This window comes from Anastrepha obliqua, chromosome 1 (assembly GCF_027943255.1).
Source record: "Anastrepha obliqua isolate idAnaObli1 chromosome 1, idAnaObli1_1.0, whole genome shotgun sequence".
Classification (NCBI taxonomy): domain Eukaryota; kingdom Metazoa; phylum Arthropoda; class Insecta; order Diptera; family Tephritidae; genus Anastrepha; species Anastrepha obliqua.
In genome coordinates this window covers 163,660,703-163,684,049 of record NC_072892.1, presented here as the reverse complement: position 1 = coordinate 163,684,049, position 23,347 = coordinate 163,660,703, and the positions used below count along the sequence as shown (strand labels likewise).

The 23,347-nt window shown below is 38.2% G+C and overlaps 4 protein-coding genes across 4 annotated transcripts; 1 reads left to right on the top strand and 3 right to left on the bottom strand.

The window, feature by feature from the left end:
• Positions 1-1,478: 1,478 nt before the first annotated feature.
• LOC129239611 (protein O-mannosyl-transferase TMTC4) lies at positions 1,479-14,296 on the bottom strand. Its single transcript, XM_054875242.1, has 3 exons — positions 12,821-14,296; positions 11,834-12,768; positions 1,479-2,053 (listed from the first exon to the last, which is right to left on the bottom strand). The coding sequence occupies exons 1-2, from the start codon at positions 14,183-14,185 to the stop codon at positions 11,980-11,982; spliced, it is 2,154 nt and encodes a 717-aa protein (XP_054731217.1). The 5' UTR covers positions 14,186-14,296; the 3' UTR covers positions 1,479-2,053; positions 11,834-11,979.
• Positions 14,297-17,603: 3,307 nt separating this feature from the next.
• Positions 17,604-18,396, top strand: LOC129239606 (trafficking protein particle complex subunit 6b). Its single transcript, XM_054875229.1, has 3 exons — positions 17,604-17,779; positions 17,843-18,106; positions 18,164-18,396. The coding sequence occupies exons 1-3, from the start codon at positions 17,708-17,710 to the stop codon at positions 18,287-18,289; spliced, it is 462 nt and encodes a 153-aa protein (XP_054731204.1). The 5' UTR covers positions 17,604-17,707; the 3' UTR covers positions 18,290-18,396.
• On the bottom strand, positions 18,294-19,118 carry LOC129239598 (uncharacterized). The gene is made up of 2 exons (XM_054875219.1): positions 18,782-19,118; positions 18,294-18,727 (listed from the first exon to the last, which is right to left on the bottom strand). The coding sequence occupies exons 1-2, from the start codon at positions 19,038-19,040 to the stop codon at positions 18,345-18,347; spliced, it is 642 nt and encodes a 213-aa protein (XP_054731194.1). The 5' UTR covers positions 19,041-19,118; the 3' UTR covers positions 18,294-18,344.
• A 197-nt stretch (positions 19,119-19,315) lies between these two features.
• Positions 19,316-22,432, bottom strand: LOC129238197 (histone-lysine N-methyltransferase PRDM9). Its single transcript, XM_054873241.1, has 5 exons — positions 22,078-22,432; positions 20,994-21,216; positions 20,637-20,937; positions 20,417-20,581; positions 19,316-20,357 (listed from the first exon to the last, which is right to left on the bottom strand). Exons 1-5 carry the CDS (start codon positions 22,317-22,319, stop codon positions 19,672-19,674), a joined length of 1,617 nt encoding a protein of 538 aa, XP_054729216.1. The 5' UTR covers positions 22,320-22,432; the 3' UTR covers positions 19,316-19,671.
• Between the last annotated feature and the right edge of the window lie 915 nt (positions 22,433-23,347).

Genomic DNA, 23,347 nt, shown 5'->3' with positions numbered 1-23,347 from the left:
CACGGTCCGGAAACTTTTCCCGTAAAAGATCAATGGTTTCGTTGCTTGTGTGGCACGTAGCGCCGTCTTGTTGAAAATAAACGTTGTCCAGATCAATACCATCAAATTCCGGCTAAAAAAAAATCGTTAATCATCTCTCGATAGCGCAATCCATTCACCTGTAGCCCCTGTTATTTGAAACCCCTTTACTTTTCGAGCTATTCAACAATTAACAAAGGAACATTCGGGAGCAAGTAGCTAGCAGAAGCTACAAGCAAGCGACATATGAAAGTGACAGATAAGCGCGCTAACGATGCTAGGCAAAATTGATATTTTGGAAGCTGCTATGATGGCCGAAGAATTATTATATGGTCCAAGAATAGATGGCACAGTGTAAGTAATTAAAAAATTCGTGTAACTCTACATATATCGATAGTAAAACTTTAAATGCGTTTTTCTCAAAACTATGTTTTTTGAACTGGTGATCATTGTAACTTAAAAACGGCTTGGTAGATTTCAATAAAATTTATACGGCTTTTGGAAAACATAACTCCTGAAGCATTTTTTTTTAACTTCAATTTTTTTTTTAACAATTAATGAGCGGTTTTTTTCTCGAAAATCTGAAAAATATTTCCTGGGGCCGCCATAATGTTAATTTTGAAAAAAAGCTTCGATCAGGCATAAAATTATCAATTAATAACACTAATTTCTAAGCAAAACAGATTAACGAAACCAACGCAAGACTGAGTCTCGTCGAGGCCCTATGCTCCCGAGTGGAGTGAACAGGAAAAAAATAATAATAATTTCTCTTGTCCGATTGATTTTAGATGTGTGTGATGATCATCACAAGGGACTTCTGGAGAAACGGGCTCCACACAAACAGCGATAACTTTTACAATTATTAATTTTGTTTTTTAAAATTTTGCTAAATTCAAGTCGAAACATGATGTATTAATGCTCTGTTTTTATTTTTGTAAAATAAAGCAATTGACTAGCAAAAACAAAAATTTTAAAATCGCCATTTTTTCGGGGCTCCGACTACTGCAACCCCTTAAAGGGTTAAGGGGTTACATGGGTTTCGTCGGGTAAAAAAGGCCTATTTTCAATATTTTTTTTTCTATGTAAAAAATTATATATTTAATTCAAACTTTTTTCTGTCTTATAGATACATATTTAAAGAATAATTTCTGAAATTTTCAATGAAAAAAAATTAAAACTCCTCCATTGTGACGTCATTTCCGGTGACCCCTCGAAAAAAGATGCGTTCGCGTTGTCAGCATAACTCCTGACAGGCTCATCAAAAATGTAAAAACAAAAATAAGTGTTTTAGTTAAGACCATAAACTCGTGCTTGAACGAAGGAAAGAAAAAAAAGTAAAAATTGGAATTTTGGCAGACATTTTTCCAAAAAAAAAATTAAAATTTTGGTCAAATTTGCTTAACATTTTGTGTTTTTTTAAATAGTTGTAATTGAAAAAAAAAAAAAAAAAAAATCCTTCGTTCAAGCACGAGTAAATTGTATTTCGAACACCTGTGTAAAATTTCATCAAGATCGGTTGAGTAGTTTTCGAGAACATTTGAGAACCGACTTTGAAAACACAGTTCCGAGAAAAACGCGTTTAAAGTTTTGAGTAACAATAAAAGTGGCTTGGAGCGCACACATTCCAAAGGCTGTATCTCCGAATTTATTATTCGGATCGACTTGAAAATTCGAGATGTTGTAGAAATTATTAGGCAAAAAAAAAAAAAAAAATAATAAATCGATTTTTTGAACCAACGAAACCCATGTAACCCCTTAATAGCATACATATATGTATACACTATACTCAAAAAACCATTTTTGTTGTTAAATAATTAAAAAACAGTATATAAAGTAAGAACCTTACTTGTGTAGATGCTTATTCTTCAATATAATAAAATTATTATTAGTTTGACTAGCTTGCTTTTAAAACCAACGAAGTCCTCCATCTCGTTTCTCAGCGAAAGCAAAACTCATATACGAATACATTGCCAAAAATGTTCCATACTTCGTGTCAAGTGATTGCCATTTACGAGATTCAGATGAGCACTCAACACTGTTAGAAGAAAGATTAAAAATGAAATTAACTATAAAGATTTATAAAAAAAAATATTAATAAAATATGAAAGCCCTCACTTTTTAACTCCATAAAATATCTACTAGAGGTTACATTTGAAAGAGGTTTGGAAAATGCGCTTAAATCAGTTTTTCACTCAATATATTCGCAAGTTTTACATATATATGTACATATAATATATATAAGTTAACACGCTGCGGTACCCAACATATTGCATTCCCACACCTTACCGATACACGTGCCGCTGCATCAGCATAATCGCTGTTATTCTATAGGACAACCCAACACCCTAAGTCAAGGCCAGTTACATATCAGGTACCACGTACTAATGCTAACGCACTAAGAACGGAGCCAGACGCAGCGTCAGCAAATTATGTTTCACACGATTGTGAAATACTTGCACATGCCACCAGTGCATGCCAACCGTGGGAAGCTAGGGGCGGAGCCAGCATACCAAGACGCGGCGCACCTGAAGGCAGCGGAACGACCCAAACCTATAAAGGCCTGCAGCGCACATCAAGGGGGCAGTTGCGTAGTGGACATAACCGTAGCTTGTAACATTTACCTTTGTAGTAAATAAACCTTGTAAATTCTAATTTTGATCCTTTAGTGTTTCATTTGCAGGGCAAGTTGGCCCTTTAATTTTTTTTAGTGTATTGGACTGAAAGTCCTTTTCTGGCGCCCGAGCAGGGACCAGTAGTGAAGTGACAAAAAAGTTGGAATTAGCTAAGAGCTAGAAAATAAAGTGAAAAGAGTCGCTAAAAATAAAAAAAATTTTTAAAGTGTAAAAGCTAAAGAAGCTACAAAAATAAGTGAAAGAAAAAAGTTACAAATAAAAAGGAGAAGAAAAATTTAATAAAGAGTGTAATATAATTTTTAAACAGCCAAAGGGCTACGAAAGTGAAAGTGAAAAAAAAAAAGTTCTAAGGGAAAATAAAAATAAATTTTCCTTTAAATAAGCCAAGGGCTACAAAAGTGAAAGTGAAAAAAGTTCTAAAGAAAAAAAATAAATTTTCCTTTAAATAGCCGAGGGCTACAAAAGTGAAAGTGGGAAAAAAAGTTAAACAGCCAAGGGCTAGAAAATCAAAGTTTTAATGTTAACAGAGATTCTGTAAGTAACCGTTGTATATTTTGTTTTTCTTCTCGTCTTAGCTTTTCCAGGATGGATTCACTCCAAGTTACGGTGACGAATTTGACGGGTGCAGTGAATGCACTCATGGAACAACTAAATGGTTTAGAGAGGCGTGTATCGTGCTTGGACACACTCCAAAGCCGGGTCGCTTCGATAGAAGCTGCTACTCCTGCTCAAAGTACGGTGGAAGCTCACGTTCAACCCCGAGCTCCAACAACTGAGGAGGAGCTAAGAGATATCTCGAGGCTTCCTGACTCCGTAAAGGAGTTACAAATTTTCAATGGTAACCCAACAATGTTTGTCTCATGGGTGCACGCTGTTGAAAGCATCCTTACCGATTTCGAGCCGGTAAAGAGTAAGCCAATCTATCGTGCAATCTTACAGCACATTCGCCAAAAAATACGAGGGCCCGCCGATACTGCCCTCATATCGTATAGCATTTTTGACACTGACTGGGCCGCCATGAAGGAGTGTCTATCGCTCCATTATGCAGACAAACGAGACATCTGCACCTTGGAGTACCAACTCCACCAACTCTCTCAAAAGAATTCACGGCTCGATGATTTCTACGGAGCCGTGAATCACCAATTTGCGTTGATTATCAACAAACTTAAAACTGAGAATTATTCTCAGGAAACAGTGCGTGTACTTATAGACACGTACAGAAACCGCGCATTGGATGTTTTTATCCGCGGGTTGAATGGGGATCTTTCGAAGATGCTCCTGGTTCAGCGCCCAAAAACTCTACCCGAGGCATATTCAAGGTGCCTCGAAATACAAAATACAAACCTAAGGAATTACACAGTGCATTCTCCGCGATTCAATAATCGCATCGTCGCACCTATGAATACGATGCCAGAACGCATGCATGGCCTAGAGGGCAATAAAGCACCCCCTCTACCACCAAGGATAACCTATCGTCCCCAAGAGCGACGATATCCTTTTGAAAATCGAGGTGGATACACTATACCTAAACGAGATCCTCCAACAACCTCTCAGCCACCCGTCGAGAAAATGGACATAGACCAATCTGTCCAAACACGTAGAATCAATTACATGAATAGGCTAAATCCCTTTAAGCGGGGTGCAAAGTCAGACAACCTTCCGCGGAAACAGCAAAAGCTGTTCAATATAGAAACAGAAAACACCAAGGACGAAGTGAATAACGATTTAGCGGATACACAAGACGCACAGGAGGAGAATTTTTTATCCGACGGACATCTAGCATACCTTACATAGAGTATGTACTACCAGACGGCCGCACCCTAGATTTTCTGATCGACACTGGTGCCAACAAAAATTTTATTAGCCGAACGGTCGTAAGGCAAGGCAATCCAGTCGACAATCCCTTTTCCGTTAGATCAGCTGGCGGAAATATTACCATAAAAGAGAAAATTAATTTAAACCTATTTAAGGACGTAGGTAATGACTCCGAGACAACCTTCTTTGTACTCCCAGGATTGACGTCATTTGACGGAATCATAGGAGACGACACACTTAGGGATATAGGCGCTATAGTTGATAGGAAATCGAACATCCTAGCCGTAAACAAATACAAAATTCCATTGAAAGCCCGAATGTCCACGCAGGTGAATTATACGTTGTCTAAGGATCTCCCACTTCAAACAGAAGGGAAAGTGCGTATCCTTATTGGTAAATTTAGCAATCTTTTCTTACCCCTAAATGGAAAGGAACTAGTGGACACTTGTGTACGCGCTGAAATCAAGACAACAACTCATGAACCTATTTATAGCAAAAGCTACCCGTATCCATCTTGTATGAGAGAAGAGGTCGACCGACAAGTGAACGAGTTGTTGGAAGAAGGAGTTATTCGACCATCCAGAAGCCCATATAACTCTCCTATTTGGGTGGTGCCTAAAAAACCTAAGCCAAATGGAGAGAAACAGTACCGTATGGTGATAGATTACAAAAGGCTTAACGCCGTAACTATCCCCGACACCTACCCCATTCCTGATATAAACGCTACCTTGTGTAGCCTTGGTAACTCTCGATACTTCACAACCATTGACTTGACTTCTGGGTTCCACCAAATCCCTATGAAAGAATCGGACGTACCGAAAACTGCTTTCTCAACGATGAACGGAAAGTATGAGTTTTTGAGATTGCCTTTCGGCCTTAAAAACGCGCCGGCCATTTTTCAACGCATGATCGACGACGTATTGAAACAATTCATTGGCAAAATCTGCTACGTCTATATAGACGATATCATTGTGTTCGGCAAGGATGTTGACGATCATTTGAAGAATGTTGAAATGGTATTTTCCCAATTACTACAATCCAACCTTAAAGTGAATTTAGAAAAAACGTGTTTCCTGCAGACAGAGGTCGAATTCTTGGGATATATCATCACTCCCGAAGGAGTTCGTCCTGACCCAAAAAAGGTCGAGGCCATGAACTTGATCTTGCCACCATGCAATTTGAAAGATTTAAAAAGTTTTCTGGGAATGACCTCCTACTATCGAAAGTTCATCCGGGACTATGCAAAAATAGCTAAGCCCCTAACAAACCTAACGCGCGGGCAAAATGCACAAATAAGGGCAAATGCATCAAGGAAAGTAGCAATACAACTTGACAGCGCGGCCTCACAAGCTTTTACTGATCTAAAACGTATGCTAACCTCCGCTGATGTTCTGGCATTTCCTGATTTTGGCAAGCCATTTAACCTAACCACTGACGCATCAAACTACGCAATTGGTGCAGTCCTGTCCCAGGGAGATATAGGTACAGACAAACCAATCGCATACATTTCTCGTTCGTTGAACAAGGCTGAGGAAAACTACGCCACCAATGAAAAAGAAATGTTAGCTATTGTTTGGGCATTGGACAATTTAAGGTCGTATCTGTACGGTGCCAAAAAGATAAGGATATATACTGATCATCAACCCTTAACCTTTGCCTTAAGCTGTCGCAATTATAACGCCAAGCTTAAACGATGGAAAGCAAGGATTGAGGAGTATAATTGCGAACTAATCTATAAACCGGGAAAATCGAACTTGGTTGCCGATGCTCTTTCTCGCCTCAAAACCGAGTGTAACATATTGAATGAGTCTGTTGTCGCTCAACCTCCATCTGTATCGGGTCAAGAGCCTACAACAAGTGCAGAACCGGAAATCGACGCGACCTCCGAAGGCACGATGCACTCAGCCGATCAAGACAGCTCAGACCTAGTACCACATGTGGAGGCCCCCCTTAACGTGTTTCGAAACCAGATTATTTTTAGAAATGGAGATCGCCCTCGATGCATCGAACATCCTTATCCAGGCTACAGTAGATACTACGTTTCATTTCCTGAATCCGATGTCAACGCACTGGTTAATATCTTACGGGAGTGCCTCAACCCGAACGTAATAAATGGAATTAAAATTCCCGAAGAACACCTCGCCGCACTGCAGGACACATATGTTAATAACTTCCGGAGATACAGAATCAGGATAACACAGCGATTAGTAGAAGATGTTACAATTCCTGACAGGATATATGAAATAATCGAGAAAGAGCATAGGCGAGCCCATAGAAACCCTCGCGAGAATAAAATACAGATACTTGAACAATTTTACTTTCCTTCAATGTCCAGACAGATCAGAGACTATGTCAAGCAATGCGATACTTGCAAACTAAACAAATACGACAGGCATCCCTCGAAACCGTTCCTTCAACAGACGCCTGTACCTAGTTATCCCTGCGAAATTCTGCACATCGATATTTTTGAGATGGAGAAGCAGAAATATCTTAGCGCAATCGACAAATTTACGAAATTTGCTAAGTTATTCCCAATAAAAAATAAATCTTCAATTCACATTCGGAGGAAGCTTACTGTTCTTCTGCACTATTTTTCCGTGCCAAAAATGCTAGTTATGGACAATGAAAGGGGATTTTTAACCCCTCTTGTTCTAAATTATATCCAATCACTAGGTATAGAGGTTTATCAAACCCCAACACAAAGAAGTGAAAGTAATGGTCAGGTTGAGCGTTTACACTCAACATTGATAGAAATGTACCGCTGTATTTCGGTTGAGTTTAGCCGGCTCACCCCTAAAGAACGCATTTCAATTGCTGTAGACAGGTATAACAACACCGTTCACTCCGTTATCAAGCGAAAGCCGGCGGACATATTTCTCAACCGGACCTCAAGAATAAACTATCAGGGTTTGGTAAATTTCAGGGAAAAAACCATGGAGGATATAAAAGCTCTATTAGAAAGGGAGCAGGAGGTCAGAAACGCGAGGTTGAACACCAAACGCACCCCTCCACGTTCTTTCGATACCGGAGATGAGGTGTTCATTTCAAACAAACAAATTAAGGCCAAACAAAAGCCATTATATAAAAAAGAAACGATTGAAGAAAATCGAAACGCAACAATACTAACGCAAACAGGAAAAAAGTTCCACAAAGCGGATGTAAAAAACATCTAAAGATAACATTGGTCACAAGGCAAATCTTATGCTTAGATTCTCTGGTCCCAGGGTATGGGTGCAAATTTTTTGCAGCCGATGTAGTCAGATGTTGGTTCAATTCCAAATAACTCGATGGTTCGAATGATTGCAATCGGTGTGGTTCAACTCCACCACGAGGTCTCTGCTTTAATTGACGTGAAGCCACTCGTGCCATGAGTAGGCCATTTGCAACTATCAACGCTTATGGCTAAAAGGGATCAACGCGAGCCTTCCAATGTCAGCTGAGAGAAACGCCTACATTCCGATGCAAAATTACGCAACTAAGTTGTACGCAAACACCTAAAAGGTGCAAAGAAAAAGAAAAAACAAAAAACAAAAAGAATGCTACCAAAAAATTACTAAATCACTAAGCATTAAAGTATGAGATACCATTGGTCAAAGGGTTAATAAGAAGCTTAAGATCAGTAGAATTCGGAGGTACGAATGCAAGCGTTAACGCGCCTGTAGCCGTTGAAGTTATAGTGGTTCAATTCCATTTTTCTCACTGGTGTGGGGTAACCGATGCGGAGGGGTTCAATTCCCCCAAAATGATCTTCTGCTTACTTGCGTGAAGTCATCCGTGCCATGAGTAGGTCGCTTGCAATCATAAACGCTTGCGACTAAAAGGGATCAACGCGGACCTTCCATAGTCAAGTTAATACCCATATTCCAATGCAAAAATTTAAAACACAATTTTTTTTACAACAAATAAAAATGGGTCCAAAAATATGGAAAAGCAAACATGCGCAAAAGGCAAAAAATATAAATAAAAAAGCAAAAAGAAAAAATTTAAATTAAATACTAATATAAAAAAAATATAAAAAAAAGAAAAAGAAAAAATTTAAATTAAATACTAATATAAAAAAAAAATATAAAAAAAAAGAAAAAAGAAAAAATTTAAATTAAATTTACTAACAAATTAACTAATTAACAATTTGAAATTTTTTCATAACCAACTAACAATTTTAAACCTTTCGATAACTAAAATAACACTAATCGAGCTTAAGGCAACTTGCAACCAATTTAACCAACTACTTCACTACTGGGTTCCCAACTAACGAAAATAGAAAAACCTTTTTTAACACAATAGACTTCACCAGCTTTTACTAATTCACCCTCCACTGCGCAACTCACAACTAGGATAAGTCCCTAGAATAAGGAGTAGACACTAAGTTCGCATACTCTTAAGAAATTTACTGTTCGAATAAGATATTTGAAATAGAAATAGAAATAGAATAGCTTAGTAAAGCAGACACTAAGATGATAATTTTGTTCGAATGAATTATTTGAAATTCCATAGAATAGCTTAGTAAAATAGGCACTAAGATAATAATTTTCCATTTTTTATGTAAGCAAACAATTTACTAACATTACTATAATTCATAGCATCTGCCTCTGCGCAACTGCGCACTCTTATGAGATATTTGAAATAGGCTCACCATTGGCCACTATACGAGATGGGTACGGCTGGATCATCGATGGACACTTTAAGCTCATTCACGTTATAGATCTAGAGCGTTATGACTTGACAACGAATCAACTGGAACATTTACTAACCAACCTCAATGAAACAACAACAACCACAGAAGTACTGCTGTTCCAACTAAACAGAATTCGCACACACTTGGATGAACTGAGAGGGCACAAACTTGCGAGATCGAAGCGATCCATCAATTGGATAGGGTCTGCCTGGAAATGGATAGCTGGGTCACCAGATGCGCTCGACTGGGATAAGGTCCTTAGCAACGAAAACTCCCTTAACCAAAATAGTAACAGGCAATACAAGGTAAACAATGCAATTTTCAAAAAAACTAACGAAGTATTGCAGAAGCTAAACAGCGTTGTGACGATCACAAATGACGTCGTCGATCGAAGAACCAGGGAAAGGCTCGAGCAGGATGTCCAAAACAAGATAGCTATTCTGAAGGAAGACGTGAACGAGCTGATACGCGCCTGCCAAATGGCTAAGGCGGGCATCGTCAATAGCAATCTCTTAAGCAAGGAAGAAGTTAACCAGCTTGTTGGCGAGATTGACGTCCTTCCATACAGTAATGCCATTGAAGCCATCGAGTATAGCAAACCTTCGATCTACACCAACAACACGCTATTGCTGTACGTGTTATCTCTGCCTAAGGTCACGGAGGAAAGATTCAACCACCTTATCACACGAGCTAATGTCCAGAAGGGCCATCGGATAGAATTGGCGTACAAAACTATCCTTATAAGCAAACAGGAGACGTTTGGCATAAGGGGAGACTGTTTGCACCTATCCTCAGCAATGGTATGTGAAAAGAAATCCTTGGACCTGCTACCGGAGGCTGGTTGTTTGGCTCGTCTCCTCAAGGGCGGAGAAACAAGTTGTCCTTACTTGACAAGCAACGCATCTACCGTCGAAGTAATCAAAGATGATACTATTTTCCTAAACAATTTCGTTGGCAACATAAGTTCAGGTAAAACCACTACTAATCTTAACGGTTCCTATATTCTCCGTGTAGACAACGAGACGGTAGTAATCAACAACCAAACATACTCAAGCATTACTACCTCAGGAGTTCAGGTGCTCCCACCAATCCTAACTAGCGTCACGAACCGCACAATGGCTATAAACCTCGATCTGGTACATGGAATGGCAATTGACAACTTGGAAATATTGAAGCACCTTAAGTCTGAGACGAATTGGTTCATATTATCCGAGGGATCAGGACTACTGTTACTTATGGTGTTAATTTGGTTTATCTGGAGGAAGCTCACAGCAAGGATCCACTTACCCGAAATAAAAATCGAGAACCAACTTAGTCGAAGGATCGAGAAACGTCCTTCGTCACCTAATCTGCGGGACGCAGATATTTAAAGGGGGAGGAGTTAACACGCTGCGGTACCCAACATATTGCATTCCCACACCTTACCGATACACGTGCCGCTGCATCAGCATAATCGCTGTTATTCTATAGGACAACCCAACACCCTAAGTCAAGGCCAGTTACATATCAGGTACCACGTACTAATGCTAACGCACTAAGAACGGAGCCAGACGCAGCGTCAGCAAATTATGTTTCACACGATTGTGAAATACTTGCACATGCCACCAGTGCATGCCAACCGTGGGAAGCTAGGGGCGGAGCCAGCATACCAAGACGCGGCGCACCTGAAGGCAGCGGAACGACCCAAACCTATAAAGGCCTGCAGCGCACATCAAGGGGGCAGTTGCGTAGTGGACATAACCGTAGCTTGTAACATTTACCTTTGTAGTAAATAAACCTTGTAAATTCTAATTTTGATCCTTTAGTGTTTCATTTGCAGGGCAAGTTGGCCCTTTAATTTTTTTTAGTGTATTGGACTGAAAGTCCTTTTCTTATATATATATATTTATAATTGTTGCGCACACCCGTTTTGGGTGTTTGGCCGAACTCTCCTATTTGTGGCGTGCGTCTTGATGCTGTTCCACAAATGGAAGGACCTACAGTTTCAAGCCGACCCCGAACGGCAGATATTTTATGAGGAACTTTTTCATGACAGAAATAGACTCAGAGGTTTGCCATTGCCTGCCGAGGGGCGACCGCTGTTAGAAAAAAACGTTTTATTCATTTTGGTGTTTTACCGAGTTTCGCAAGTTTTACATAACAGAAACAATTATTGTACACTAACAAGCACAAAATTGTCGATAAAATACATAAAATCTTCATAAAAAAAGTTTTTAAGTTCGTTTCGGCTTCGCTCGAATGTGCAGACGATTTTTTTAGAAAGCCTATAAAATTAAAATTAATAAATCAGTTTATCAGAACGAACTCAGTGCTCTTGCGTGCAAGAAATCGTATTTCTCTACATGAAATATAGGAAATGTAAAGAAATAAAAATAAATAATTGGCACGTACATTTCTGTTGGGTGTTTGGCCGAGCTCTTCCTCCTATTTGTGGTGTGCGCCTTGGTGTTCCACAAATAGAGAGACCTACAGCTTCAAGCCAACTCTGAATGGCAAATGGCTTTTATGAGGAGCTTTTTCATGGCAGAAATACACTCGGCGGTTTGCCATTGCCTGCCGAGGGCTGAACGTTGTTAAAAAAAATGCACCAAGATTCAAACCTACGCACTTCCGAATATTAGTCACGCAACAACCCATTCGGCTTCGACAACCTGTAATATGATGAAGCTAATATGAAGATCAATATTTTTACCTGGAAGCAAATCACCGCAAGAGATTATCGCAACTTTTCGGCAGACTACAGAAACCGTTTTTATATTAAATCATAAGAAAAATCCTTCGTTTTCTTGTTTCGTTCATTTCTTGAGGGCTTTCACAATTTAAATAACCACACACTGCTTATATAGTGTCGGTTTTATTTGCATTTTCTTTTCGTTTTCTCTTCAACAGTTTACTGAGGTTTTCACGCGCAGTAACAGCCTTTTCTGGACTTAGTTTTAATGCATTTTGATAACTTTCAATTGCTTCATCCAGCTTGTCCCAGCGATGGTATAAAACACCCAAATTGGTATGTAAGAGCACATTTAATGGTTCCGATTCTATAGCCATTTTGTAAAGCTCTTCCGCTTCCACATAACGTTTTAGTTTGCCGAAAACATTAGCACGTATAAACATAATATTTGTATCGTTTGGTAAATGGTTTAACGCCTGTGTTGAAAGCCTTATGGCATCTTCGTACAAACCTCGATTATCCAGCATTGTGAGTATATTAGCCCAAGCTTTGGGCTGGCGTGGACGTAATGTTACTGCCTCTTGCCAATGATGCATTGCTTCGGAATGCATTTTCTTGTCGAGATAAAGATTACCCAAATTGTAATGACAAATTGCATAGTTTTTGCGATATTTTAATGCATTTTTGTAACTTCGTAGTGCATTTTTATAGTCTTTACGTGCTGATTGAACAATTCCCAAATTCATCCACGCCGCTGCAAAGTCAGGCAACACTTTCAAAGCTTCCGTAATGTATTTTTCAGCGTTAGCTAAATCTCCCAGTTCACGATACAAATTCCCCAAATTCATAAGCGCTGATTCATATCGTGGGTACAGTTCGATTGCTTTGTGGTAATGTATCAGCGCATTGTCACGATCTAATCTATCCGTTGCTAGACGTGCTATATTATAATGCACCTAAAAAGAATTTATTATTTATTTTTTTTCATATTTTATTTCTCAAAAATACCTTTGCATTATTGGGGCAGACTTTTAATGCAGATGTAAATAATCGATCCTCTGATAACCATTGATTGGCGCGTTCACGGGTACGTAGCAATAAGCAGGCGAACAATAACATTAACATCCACTTAAATATGGTTATTAGCCAAGGCTTTGTATTAGAACAATGGGCATAAGACAAAGCTTGAGCCACTAAGAAACAAAATCCGATAGAGGGAACATAAAGTACGCGCTCAGCTATCACGAAACCGACTTTAATAATGCCTGAGGCAGGCAGGAAAGGTATTACCATCAAGACCAAACCAAATACGGGTGCAAAATTTTGTTTGTTATTTATAAGAGCAACAATGGTTAATGAGTACATTGCCAAAACTGCCTGCAAGCGTAAATCCCAGATGTTTGTTATTAGTTCAATGCAGCCCAATGCCCAATCAAAGCTAAGCCACTGCGGGTATAAAAGTATCCACCAGTTAATTACATACAGATAATTTTGAGAAAGAATTCGTGTTAATGGATTGGCAGTAAACGCTATCGGATTATCCATTGGTTTAAAATGTGGACTCTGGAAATCTTGTAGCCATAGACGAAATATAATTAATCCAATATTTCCGGCAGCCAAACCGAAGTTACGAAGTGAGCATACAAGCTTTAATTGTGTTCGCCAGGGATGTAAGTAAACTTGTGCACGGACGTAATCGACAAAAACATAAGCGGTTGGAATAGTAATTGCCGTCTCTTTGAAAAATATTCCCACGGCTGTAAGTATGATGACGACCATATCGATTACTGCGCCAAAACGTGTTCTCACAAATGCTAGTAAAAGTGCCACCAAATACAGCAAACAGAATAGAAGTTCAGCCCTGCCAACCACACCGCACACTGCTTCAGTATGTACAGGATGTATAGCGAAGAGTGCTGCTGCCATTGTGGCCACTTGAATATGATTAGTGAATTCAAAGCGGAACTGACGTAGGAGCCACCAAACTAGCAGGGTATTGATACTATGTAAAGCTAGATTAATGGCTTTCATGTGCTTGGCGCGCAGTCTAAATTGCCCATATTCTAAATGGAAGAGCAAGTTTGTTAGCGGACGATATGATTTATGCGAGTCGGCACTAAGAAGCGGCGTGCCCCAAAAATCATTCTTGAAGATCGCCGTCCAGTTAGTTGGCCGCGTCGTAACATCAGTATTCTTTACAATAGCTACGTTGTCATCAAAAACAAAACTTCCATTCAAAGCATGATAGTAGCCGGCGAAACATAGAAGAATGAGCATGCATTGGTAGAGTAAAATCATAGCGGCGGAATCATTTTCAACATCTTTACAAGTTAGTTGCGGCTCCTGGCCGAATGTCGTTTTACTCTTCGTCATTGTAACCACAGTTCTTTCATTGCGCGTATTATATACACATTATATTATATATTTTTACTTTTTGTTCAAAAATGTACACAATTGTTTTATTGTTTACGCCTCTTTATCGGCTTTCTCGTTTAGTTTATTTCAGTGACGGAAACTAGAGATCACTAATTTTCGATATTTCGATTTCCAGGTTATGCCTTTCGTTTTATATCTATTATGTATAAGTTAATTTGAATTGACAACAATGCGCAACTTAACAGTCAATATCTGTTTTTAGATGCTACCGTCAATTTCAAATTTTCGCCTCATTGACAATGTTGTAGGAAATAAATAATTTAAGGGGTTATATACAGTTAGAATTTTCTAAATCGATTTTTTTCTTTTTTAATTTTTCTTAATAGAAAATAAACGTGTCCGAAATTTTTTTGTGAAATCGTTATTTCTAACTAGGTCTGTAAATTTTCTTAAATTTCATGTATAAATTTATTGCGGTTTTATTTAAAGATGACAGGCTATATGGGCAGCCTCATGTTACGCGTACTAAATTTTTCGTCTTTTTACATTGACGGTTTGACGTCTTGCCGACGAACCCATGTTTGTACAAGGTGGCACAAAATTAATCATCATTATTAATTATTTCGTTTTTGAATAACTTTTTTACTAAATAAAAAGAGGTTGTCTGTAAAGTTGGTTTACTGACGATAGTTTAACGTGACAACGTCATAAGAAAATACTGATGGAATGGTTGCATTTTTCAAAAGAAAATTTTAATTTTATTTGTTTGATATATATTTTGCATGGATATGGAGAAGGAGGTAAATGGAATCGGAATGGAATAGGTCAAGTTACATTTACACAAACGTGAAAAATGACGAAACATTTATCAGATTCATGAAAGATATCTTCAATTTCGATTGTGCATCAGACGTTAATAAGTCAACAACACTAAGAGGCACCATCATCGATTTGCCTTTTTCAAGACACTTTGCACTCGAAACACCCCCTTTCATTTCCTACTTTTTCTATCATCGTCCTATTCTCAACAGAGAAATGGTTCATTACCATGCACACAGGAAGAAGGCATATGCAAATACAAGTATGTGAATTTACTACTGTGTCCAAAAAATAAGGTGACATTGTATTTATTTTGAAAATTCTTTATTTATTCTTCCAAATCAATTTCATCCCCTTCAAAGTAATCCCCTCCCGACACAATGCACTTATGCCAACGTTTTTTCCAATTTTCGAAACACTGGTTGTAGTCACTTTCCGGGATGGCCTTCAGTTCCGTCTTCGTTGCGGCTTGAATCTCCTCTATCGTGTCAAAACGGTGTCCCCGGAGCGGTCTTTTGAGCCTGCTGAACAGCCAGAAGTCGCACGGTGCCAGATCAGGTGAATACGGTGGTTGCGGAACGATATGGGTTGAGTTTTTGATGAAATGATCACGAATTACGAGTCCAAAAAATTCAATGTTTTCGGTACCAGTCGAGATTTGACGCGCTTGAGGCCCAAAACATCCTTCAAAATGGTATTGACTGAGCCTTTCGATATGCCAACATCATCAGCAAGGTCTCTAATCGTTAATCGACGGTTTTTCAACACCAAATCTTTGATTTGTTGGACGTGAGCTTCGTCAGTTGAGGTTGATGGTCGCCCAGGACGCTCTTCGTCTTCGACACGTTCACGACCGGCTTGGAACTCACTATACCACTTGTAAACATTTTTTTTAGACATAGCCTCATCACCAAAGGCTTTCTGCACCATCCTCAACGTATCCGAAAATTGATTCCGCAAACAAAATTTAATGCAAATTCTTTGCTCAACAAATTTCGACATTGCAAAAAACGAGAAACTCACTTTTAGCAGCTCACAAAACGACGCGTATCTCAAACAGTAAATGAATATTTCACATGAAATTTGACATAGATGCCACTCACAGTACTACCAACCTAAAAAAAAAAAGAATTCTCCTAATCCTTCAAAGCGCGCAGTTTAAAATCAAATGTCACCTTATTTTTTGGACACAGTAGTATATACAAATGCGCATATACATACATATACATACATATATATGCTCACTCAAGTAGGACAGAGCCAGATGTCGAACGTTGCCGAACGCAGGGGCCGATTGTGCTCTTTGTCGTTAGTTCCGCGCTCCCGCTTGCAGTTCAAGCACATTAGCTTACATTTGCTTGCGTACGGAATAGATTCGTATATATGATATGTCCATATGACTTGTATGCGTCTTTACATATAGATTTGTTCTTTTTGAAAATTGCGCGAAATTGTATATGTATATGCATGTTTATATACATATATTATTATAGTATACGACATATCTTATAAGGTATATGGTAAATATTACCATACATTTTTTCCTTCATATATAATAAAAAAAAAATAATAATAATGACATTAAAACAACAGGTATTATTAACAAACTTGGTTTTATTTTAAATTCTTCAAGTAAATCAAATTAATAATAATCAATAAGAAGGCATATGCAAATACAAATACGTGAATTTATATATGTACATATGCGCATATACATACATATATACGCTCACTTAAGTAGGAGAGAGCAAGATGTCGAACGTTGCCGTTCGTTTGCTTTGTTTGCTTTGTCGTTCGTTCCGCGCTTTCGCTTGCAGTTCATTCAAGGTAACGGCAATGAGCAAGGTAACGGCACTGAGCAAGGTAACGACATATGAGCAAGGTAACGGCAAATGAGCAAGGTAACGATAAATGAGCAAGGTAACGACAAATGAGCAAGGTAACGACACATTTTTTCGTGCGTGCAGCCGGCTAAATCGAATTATAAGACGTTATCACGTCAAAAAAAAAATGTATTGAGTGATGGAAATCTTAATTTTGTCCATTGCTTTTTTGTTCATATACTTCAGGTATTTAGTTCGCAAGTGTCAAATATGAATGACGTATTAAATCATTTGCAAAAATTAAAAATCTTTCGATAAGGTGATGAATTTTGAGCCATCTTGTATCTTCACTTTTATACTGTCATGATGTATTTTTCAATCTGAAACAGTGGGCAATTATACAAAACAATTGTTACTTGGCCTTGTTGCAGGAACAACCCGATTCAAATGCATTCAGCAAATTAAGGTTTACCCCAAAATGATAAACTACAAGATTTGGCCACAGGAAGCAGAATTGTGATAGTAACTTTGACTGCTACGTCATAGAGGCGTCGACAGCACAATTGTGGACGCTCATGTCACAAATAATCTCACGCTTTTCCCATTTGTCGCTGTTCAGACCATAGATAATGTTCAGACAATGGATAGGGCTGCGTTGATTTTTTCTTACATGACCAACAAAATTTCAATTTTTGACAAACTCTGTTATAAACAAACTTTCTCTGGTATGCCCCTGGTGGAAATATGGCAAAGCGAACAAACCTTTATCATGATCAGCTGTTTGAAGCTGTTTATGTTTTGTAGGAAGTAATTTCTTTAGATCACTTTCTGTGCCAGAGAGTCATTTGTTTATTAATTAAAATAAACCACTCGCAAAATGTCGGAGGATATATTATTTGATTTCTTGCACGCTGAAATCGTAAATTACTGTCTAAATAACAACAACAAAGTGAGTCCAATTCACATAATTTGTGCACGTAAAACTGATTCCATTTAATAATTTTCATCAAAGGAGAATGATTTTTCCGCCTTGGAGTATATTGGATTCAACACTGGATATCGCCTAATTGAGCGTTTAACACGTGATGTGCATCGATTTAAAGATGAATTGGAGACAATGAAATTTATATGCACTGACTTTTGGACACTTATCTACAAGAAACAGGTTGATAACTTGCGTACCAATAACCATGGCATGTATGTGGTACAAGATAAAGCATTCCGATTTCTTACACGAATATCGACAGGCTCAAAACAATTAGAACATGCGCCCAAGGTATGAAAGTGCTCCACTTAAGAAGCTACATATATTAATATGGTTTTTTTCTAACAGTTCGTATTTTTCACTTGTGGTCTGGTGCGAGGAGCATTAACGAATTTAGGTATAAACAGTACTGTGACTGCCGAAGTCCAAGCAATTCCAGCATGTAAATTCCATATAGAGATAAATAGAAACTAAAGCCTTACACATTTATACGCTATGCATTTTAATTACAATTTAATGAGCTACAAAATTATATATTCGCATAAAAGGCTATGACATCTTTTTCGCCAATGCGTATTGTATCTTTTAGTCTCCAATTTGATTTCTCGGGAAAATGTGGTTCTAGTGGCAGCGGATCAGTAAAAACATCCGTTCCAGTAATCGGTCCAATTATAAGCAAACTATTTCCTTTATAGATTTTGAGGTAGTTGAGGAATGCAGTACGATTATTAAAATAACAAAACATTAGCGCGAAATTCCAATTTTGTAATTTACAACACTTTTGAAGGTAATCGACTTGTTCAACGTCTTCTTTTTTCAAATCATCAATATAATTAAGGTTAATGAAACTTTTGGTTGAATATTTGCTTTCCCACCAGGCTCGATCAATTTCGATGCCATTGACCGAAATACCTATTTACACGAAATTAATTTTTTTAATTTATATAAATTTGTTGGTTTACACACCTAAACTTTCTTGCACTATCCATTCGAGTAATCCGTTGCCACAGCCTATACTAAGTACATGCTCTACTTTATGTGCCGCCAGTAGTGAACCAAACTTAAGTAATTCATTTTCGGTGGGCCAAATCCACATTAAGATGCGCCGTTTGTCCAAATCAAGGGAACTACCTAGTGAGAGCCATTCTCGCCAATTCTTTGTTGCAGGGTCGACCAAAGAATTAAATGTTGACTCGTGATAAGTATTTTCAAGTGCATCGCCCATAATAAATAAACTTATTCTGATCTATTGAAAATCTTTCAATGATATGAGAATTCGCGCATATGTTTTTTCTTCTACATATGTATGTATGTATGTATGTTGAAAAGAAACAGACAATAGATCAACGCAGGCAACGTCACATAGCTCTGCCCACGGTCATTGCCAAATTTCACCCTGCATGCGTCGGCAGAATTTGTATACTTACTTGTCAAAGTATATAATAAACTGATGGCATTGAGCCAAATAATTCTCTATTTGTAATAAATGCTTTTATTCTTTTTCATTTTATGAATTTTTATTTTTTATACATACGTACCATCTAAAAGGGATACAGTAACCCATAGATTATGGGTTAGAGTGCAACAAAATTATGGTTATAGCGTAAAATTTAATACACTTCTTCAGCAAAATGTAAATATTGTTTGTAATATTGTTCGCCCCTCGGCAGGAAATGCTACCCTTTTGAATGAATCGTAAAACCATTGGCCGGAATCTTGGACCCTCTGCTTGTTGAAAAACATAAAGACGACACCGCGAATTTCAGGAGCAACTGGGCGAAGCACATAACTAAGTAAATATTTATGCGCTAATTACAAATAATAATAAAATAAATATCCGTATGTCCAGCAAACATTTAGAAGTCCTGATATTCATAGGTATATTTGAAGTTTTTGCGCCAGTGCATTTCACTGAAATTCGACGTGCTGAGCGTTACTCGCTTTTCTAATACTGGTGTCATATCCACACCGGAAACCGAGTTATTTGCGCATTGCGGCTGTATGTTGTACATTTCTTCTTTCTCACTTTCACTTTCGTTAACACTTTCGTCTTTACAGTCTGAATTCAAAATCTTGCGATACATTTTGATTGGGTCGTACTTCTTTTTCACTCTCTTTTGAACAACTTTAGGGCCTCCGCTTGCGGTGCTGTGTATATTTAATGGCACATTTCGCAATGGAGTAAACGTTGAGATATTCGAAAATGTATTGGTGTTTACAACGTCAGTTTGAGCAGAGTTCGTATCTAATTCGGGAGTGGGCATAAGGGAGACTTGGCATGTTGGCACTTTCATTGGTGCAACATTTCCTATGCACTTGATAACGGCGCTATTCTCTACAGTCTTTGGTTCGGTTACTGGTGGCTTATCTACTAAAGGATCTTCCACTTCAATTTCTTTATGCGCATCGGAAAGAATGGGTTTTGTAATTTCTACACAATTTTCGAAGTTCCGATCTGGATGTAAGGTGCGAATATGTCGCAACATATTATCCTTGCGCATTATGGTAACATCACATTCTATGCAGCGGTATTTAATAGTATCTGAAAATCACAAGAACTATCAATTTTTTATATTTTACATTGCAGACACACATATTTACCTTGATGAAGTTTTACATGCCGCAGCAAAACTGCTGAGTCACTAAATTTGTTGAGGCATATGCCACATATAAAACAATCAGTCTTTGTGTGTTTTTTAAGATGAATTTTAAGAGTATAGTTTCGTTGAAATTGTTTATCACAGTATTTGCACGAATATTTTTTATCTATAAATATAAGAGATGGTATTAAAATTACAATTAGGGTAGCGACCTCCCTTACCAAAATGCTTTTGCATATGTTGTTTTAAAGTAGACTTCAAAGCATAGCTTTTCTGGCACTGTTCACACTTGTAAGGCAAATCTTTATCATCATGCATTTTTCTGATGTGTGCAGACAACGAGTCCTTGCTACGAAATTCTTTGCCACATTCAGAGCACTGCAATGGCGGCATATAGTGAAGTCTTTCGTGCTTCCGTAACACCATTCGATTTGTGAAAGATTTATTACACTGCTTACAACAGTATGTGCGTTCTGCGTGTGTTTCCATATGATAATTGAAATGTGAACTTGTAGCAAAAGCCTAAGTATAAAAATATGTCGGTTAACAAAGTTTTGAAATTTGAACTGTATTCTTACCTTATCGCAATGCTGGCACTTATACTTTTTGGAGGCATCACTACCGCAAGTTAGGTGGTAATATTGTTGTGACCGACTGGTAAATTTTCGGCAGCATCGTGTACAATAGTAGTGCATACCAGAGTCCGAATCATTTGCTACCCGACAAATATGTGATGGCATGGAGGTCACCTTTCTACCTTTCTTCCTGAAATTTTTAGCTACAACACCAATATTCGGTAATTATACAGAAGAGCGGCCCTTCAGAAAATCAATATTTTTGTAAAATTTTTTCAATGATATCAATAAAATGTATTGTAAAAGAGTGTTTAAGATCGGGGGAACTATACTTTTATGTAGGATTTACTGTTAATATGAATATCAAATCCGGCGGGCGACACAACAAGAATTACCGCTTGAACATTATATAAGTGTTTTGAAATGTTGTCCAACTCCGGCTACGCAATCCACAGTATTTTTGCGTAAAACTCCTTTTCGCGTGGGCGGCCTTCGGCCGCGCTTCAAAAAAATAACCCTCATCAGTCCAACTCCGGCTACGCAATCCACAGTATTTTTGCGTAGAACTGCTTTTCGCGTGGGCGGCCTTCGGCCGCGCTTCAAAAAAATAACCCTCATCAGTCCAACTCCGGCTACGCAATCCACAGTATTTTTGCGTAGAACTCCTTTTCGCGTGGGCGGCCTTCGGCCGCGCTTCAAAAAAATAACCCTCATCAGTCCAACTCCGGCTACGCAATCCACAGTATTTTTGCGTAGAACTCCTTTTCGCGTGGGCGGCCTTCGGCCGCGCTTCAAAAAAATAACCCTCATCAGTCCAACTCCGGCTACGCAATCCACAATATTTTTGCGTAGAACTCCTTAAACACTCTTTTACAATACATTTTATTGATATCATTGAAAAAATTTTACAAAAATATTGATTTTCTGAAGGGCCGCCGGATTTGATATTCATATTAACAGTAAATCCTACATAAAAGTATAGTTCCCCCGATCTTAAACACTCTTTTACAATACATTTTATTGATATCATTGAAAAAATTTTACAAAAATATTGATTTTCTGAAGGGCCGCTCTTCTGTATAATTACCCAATATTCACTTCAGGAGCTACTTTACATTCAGCCACTGTATTGCTGTCGATAATTTGGATTGTTTTATTTTTAATATCACATTGCATTTGTTGTAGGCATTCCATACACTCATCGTCAGTAAGTAAACAGCGGCGACATTTTCGATGACCACAACTATCAGTGACCAACCGATTTGCAGTTTCTGTCACCAAGACTCCACAACGGGGACAATGAACATTGCTGATGTTTGTAATGCTCATTTCACATTTATTTCACTCGAGGGGACGAATAATGTCTGCAGTTCAATAACGTAAAAAAATAGATCGGCAAAATAATGTAAACGAGAAGCAGCTGTTTCAAACAGGTTTGTTTATTTTTGGGTTACTAACGAGAAGTCATTGATGGGTTTTAGCATAAAAAAGTCGATTACTAGAATAATGTAATGGGTGTTTGATCTTAAGAACTTAAAATGGTAAAAAAATAAATAAATAAATAATTGGCGCGTACACTTCTGTTAGGTGTTTGGCCGAGCTCCTCCTGCTATTTGTGGTGTGCGTCTTGATGTTGTTCCACAAATGGAAGGACCTACAGTTTCAAGCCGACTTCGAACGGCAGATATTTTTATGAGGAGTTTTTTTCATGGCAGAAATACACTCGGAGGGTTGCCATTGCCTGCCGAGGGGCGACCGCTATTAGAAAAATGTTTTTATTAATTTTGCTTTCACCGAGATTCGAAGCAACGACCTCTCTGTGAATTCCGAATGATAATCACGCACCAACCCATTCGGCTACGGCAGCCGCCGAACAAATACAAAACAGAAATATTGTTGAAATTAATTTTTTTTATTACAATCTGGTAAATGATTTTATGGCATTTATTCGCTTAGTCCAATTTTGGTCATATGGTTGTTGTTGTTGTAGCACCATAAACATTCCCCAAACATACATGGGGAATGCTGCTGAAGGGACAGCTCTTGGCCGGATATAAATCCGGGTCGTTCCGGTAACGTAGAACCGACTGTCATGGGAACGGCCATATGGCGTTAATGGAGGCTTGAATATAGCAATAAATCGATTGTTAAGCGCGAGGTATGGCAAGTTACGTAGTCTCGTTGGAATCAAATGTCGTTGATGTTTAGCTGATTGATTTTTGGAAAAAAAATTCAGTCATCATGGCTCGATAGTGCTTGCCATTCGCCATAACGGCAGCTGCTTTTCTCATTTAAAACGAATTAAGGACCGACGATGTCGCCAGTGCTCTATGAAATTCGCGAATAATTTATTCTTT

What these genes read in the sequence shown, in the direction of transcription:
- LOC129239611 (XM_054875242.1), bottom strand. Translation starts at nt 14,185, where the DNA reads ATGACGAAGAGTAAAACGACATTCGGCCAGGAGCCGCAACTAACTTGT. An exon ending in TCTGCCCCAATAATGCAAAG is followed by an intron (nt 12,769 to 12,820) that starts GTATTTTTGAGA and finishes AATTCTTTTTAG; the next exon opens with GTGCATTATAATATAGCACG.
- LOC129239606 (XM_054875229.1), top strand. Translation starts at nt 17,708, where the DNA reads ATGTCGGAGGATATATTATTTGATTTCTTGCACGCTGAAATCGTAAAT. An exon ending in GTCTAAATAACAACAACAAA is followed by an intron (nt 17,780 to 17,842) that starts GTGAGTCCAATT and finishes TTTTCATCAAAG; the next exon opens with GAGAATGATTTTTCCGCCTT. An exon ending in AATTAGAACATGCGCCCAAG is followed by an intron (nt 18,107 to 18,163) that starts GTATGAAAGTGC and finishes TTTTTCTAACAG; the next exon opens with TTCGTATTTTTCACTTGTGG.
- LOC129239598 (XM_054875219.1), bottom strand. Translation starts at nt 19,040, where the DNA reads ATGGGCGATGCACTTGAAAATACTTATCACGAGTCAACATTTAATTCT. An exon ending in GATAGTGCAAGAAAGTTTAG is followed by an intron (nt 18,728 to 18,781) that starts GTGTGTAAACCA and finishes TCGTGTAAATAG; the next exon opens with GTATTTCGGTCAATGGCATC.
- LOC129238197 (XM_054873241.1), bottom strand. Translation starts at nt 22,319, where the DNA reads ATGAGCATTACAAACATCAGCAATGTTCATTGTCCCCGTTGTGGAGTC. An exon ending in GCTCCTGAAGTGAATATTGG is followed by an intron (nt 21,217 to 22,077) that starts GTAATTATACAG and finishes CTCTTCTGTATA; the next exon opens with ATTACCGAATATTGGTGTTG. An exon ending in GCATGTAAAACTTCATCAAG is followed by an intron (nt 20,358 to 20,416) that starts GTAAATATGTGT and finishes TGTGATTTTCAG; the next exon opens with ATACTATTAAATACCGCTGC.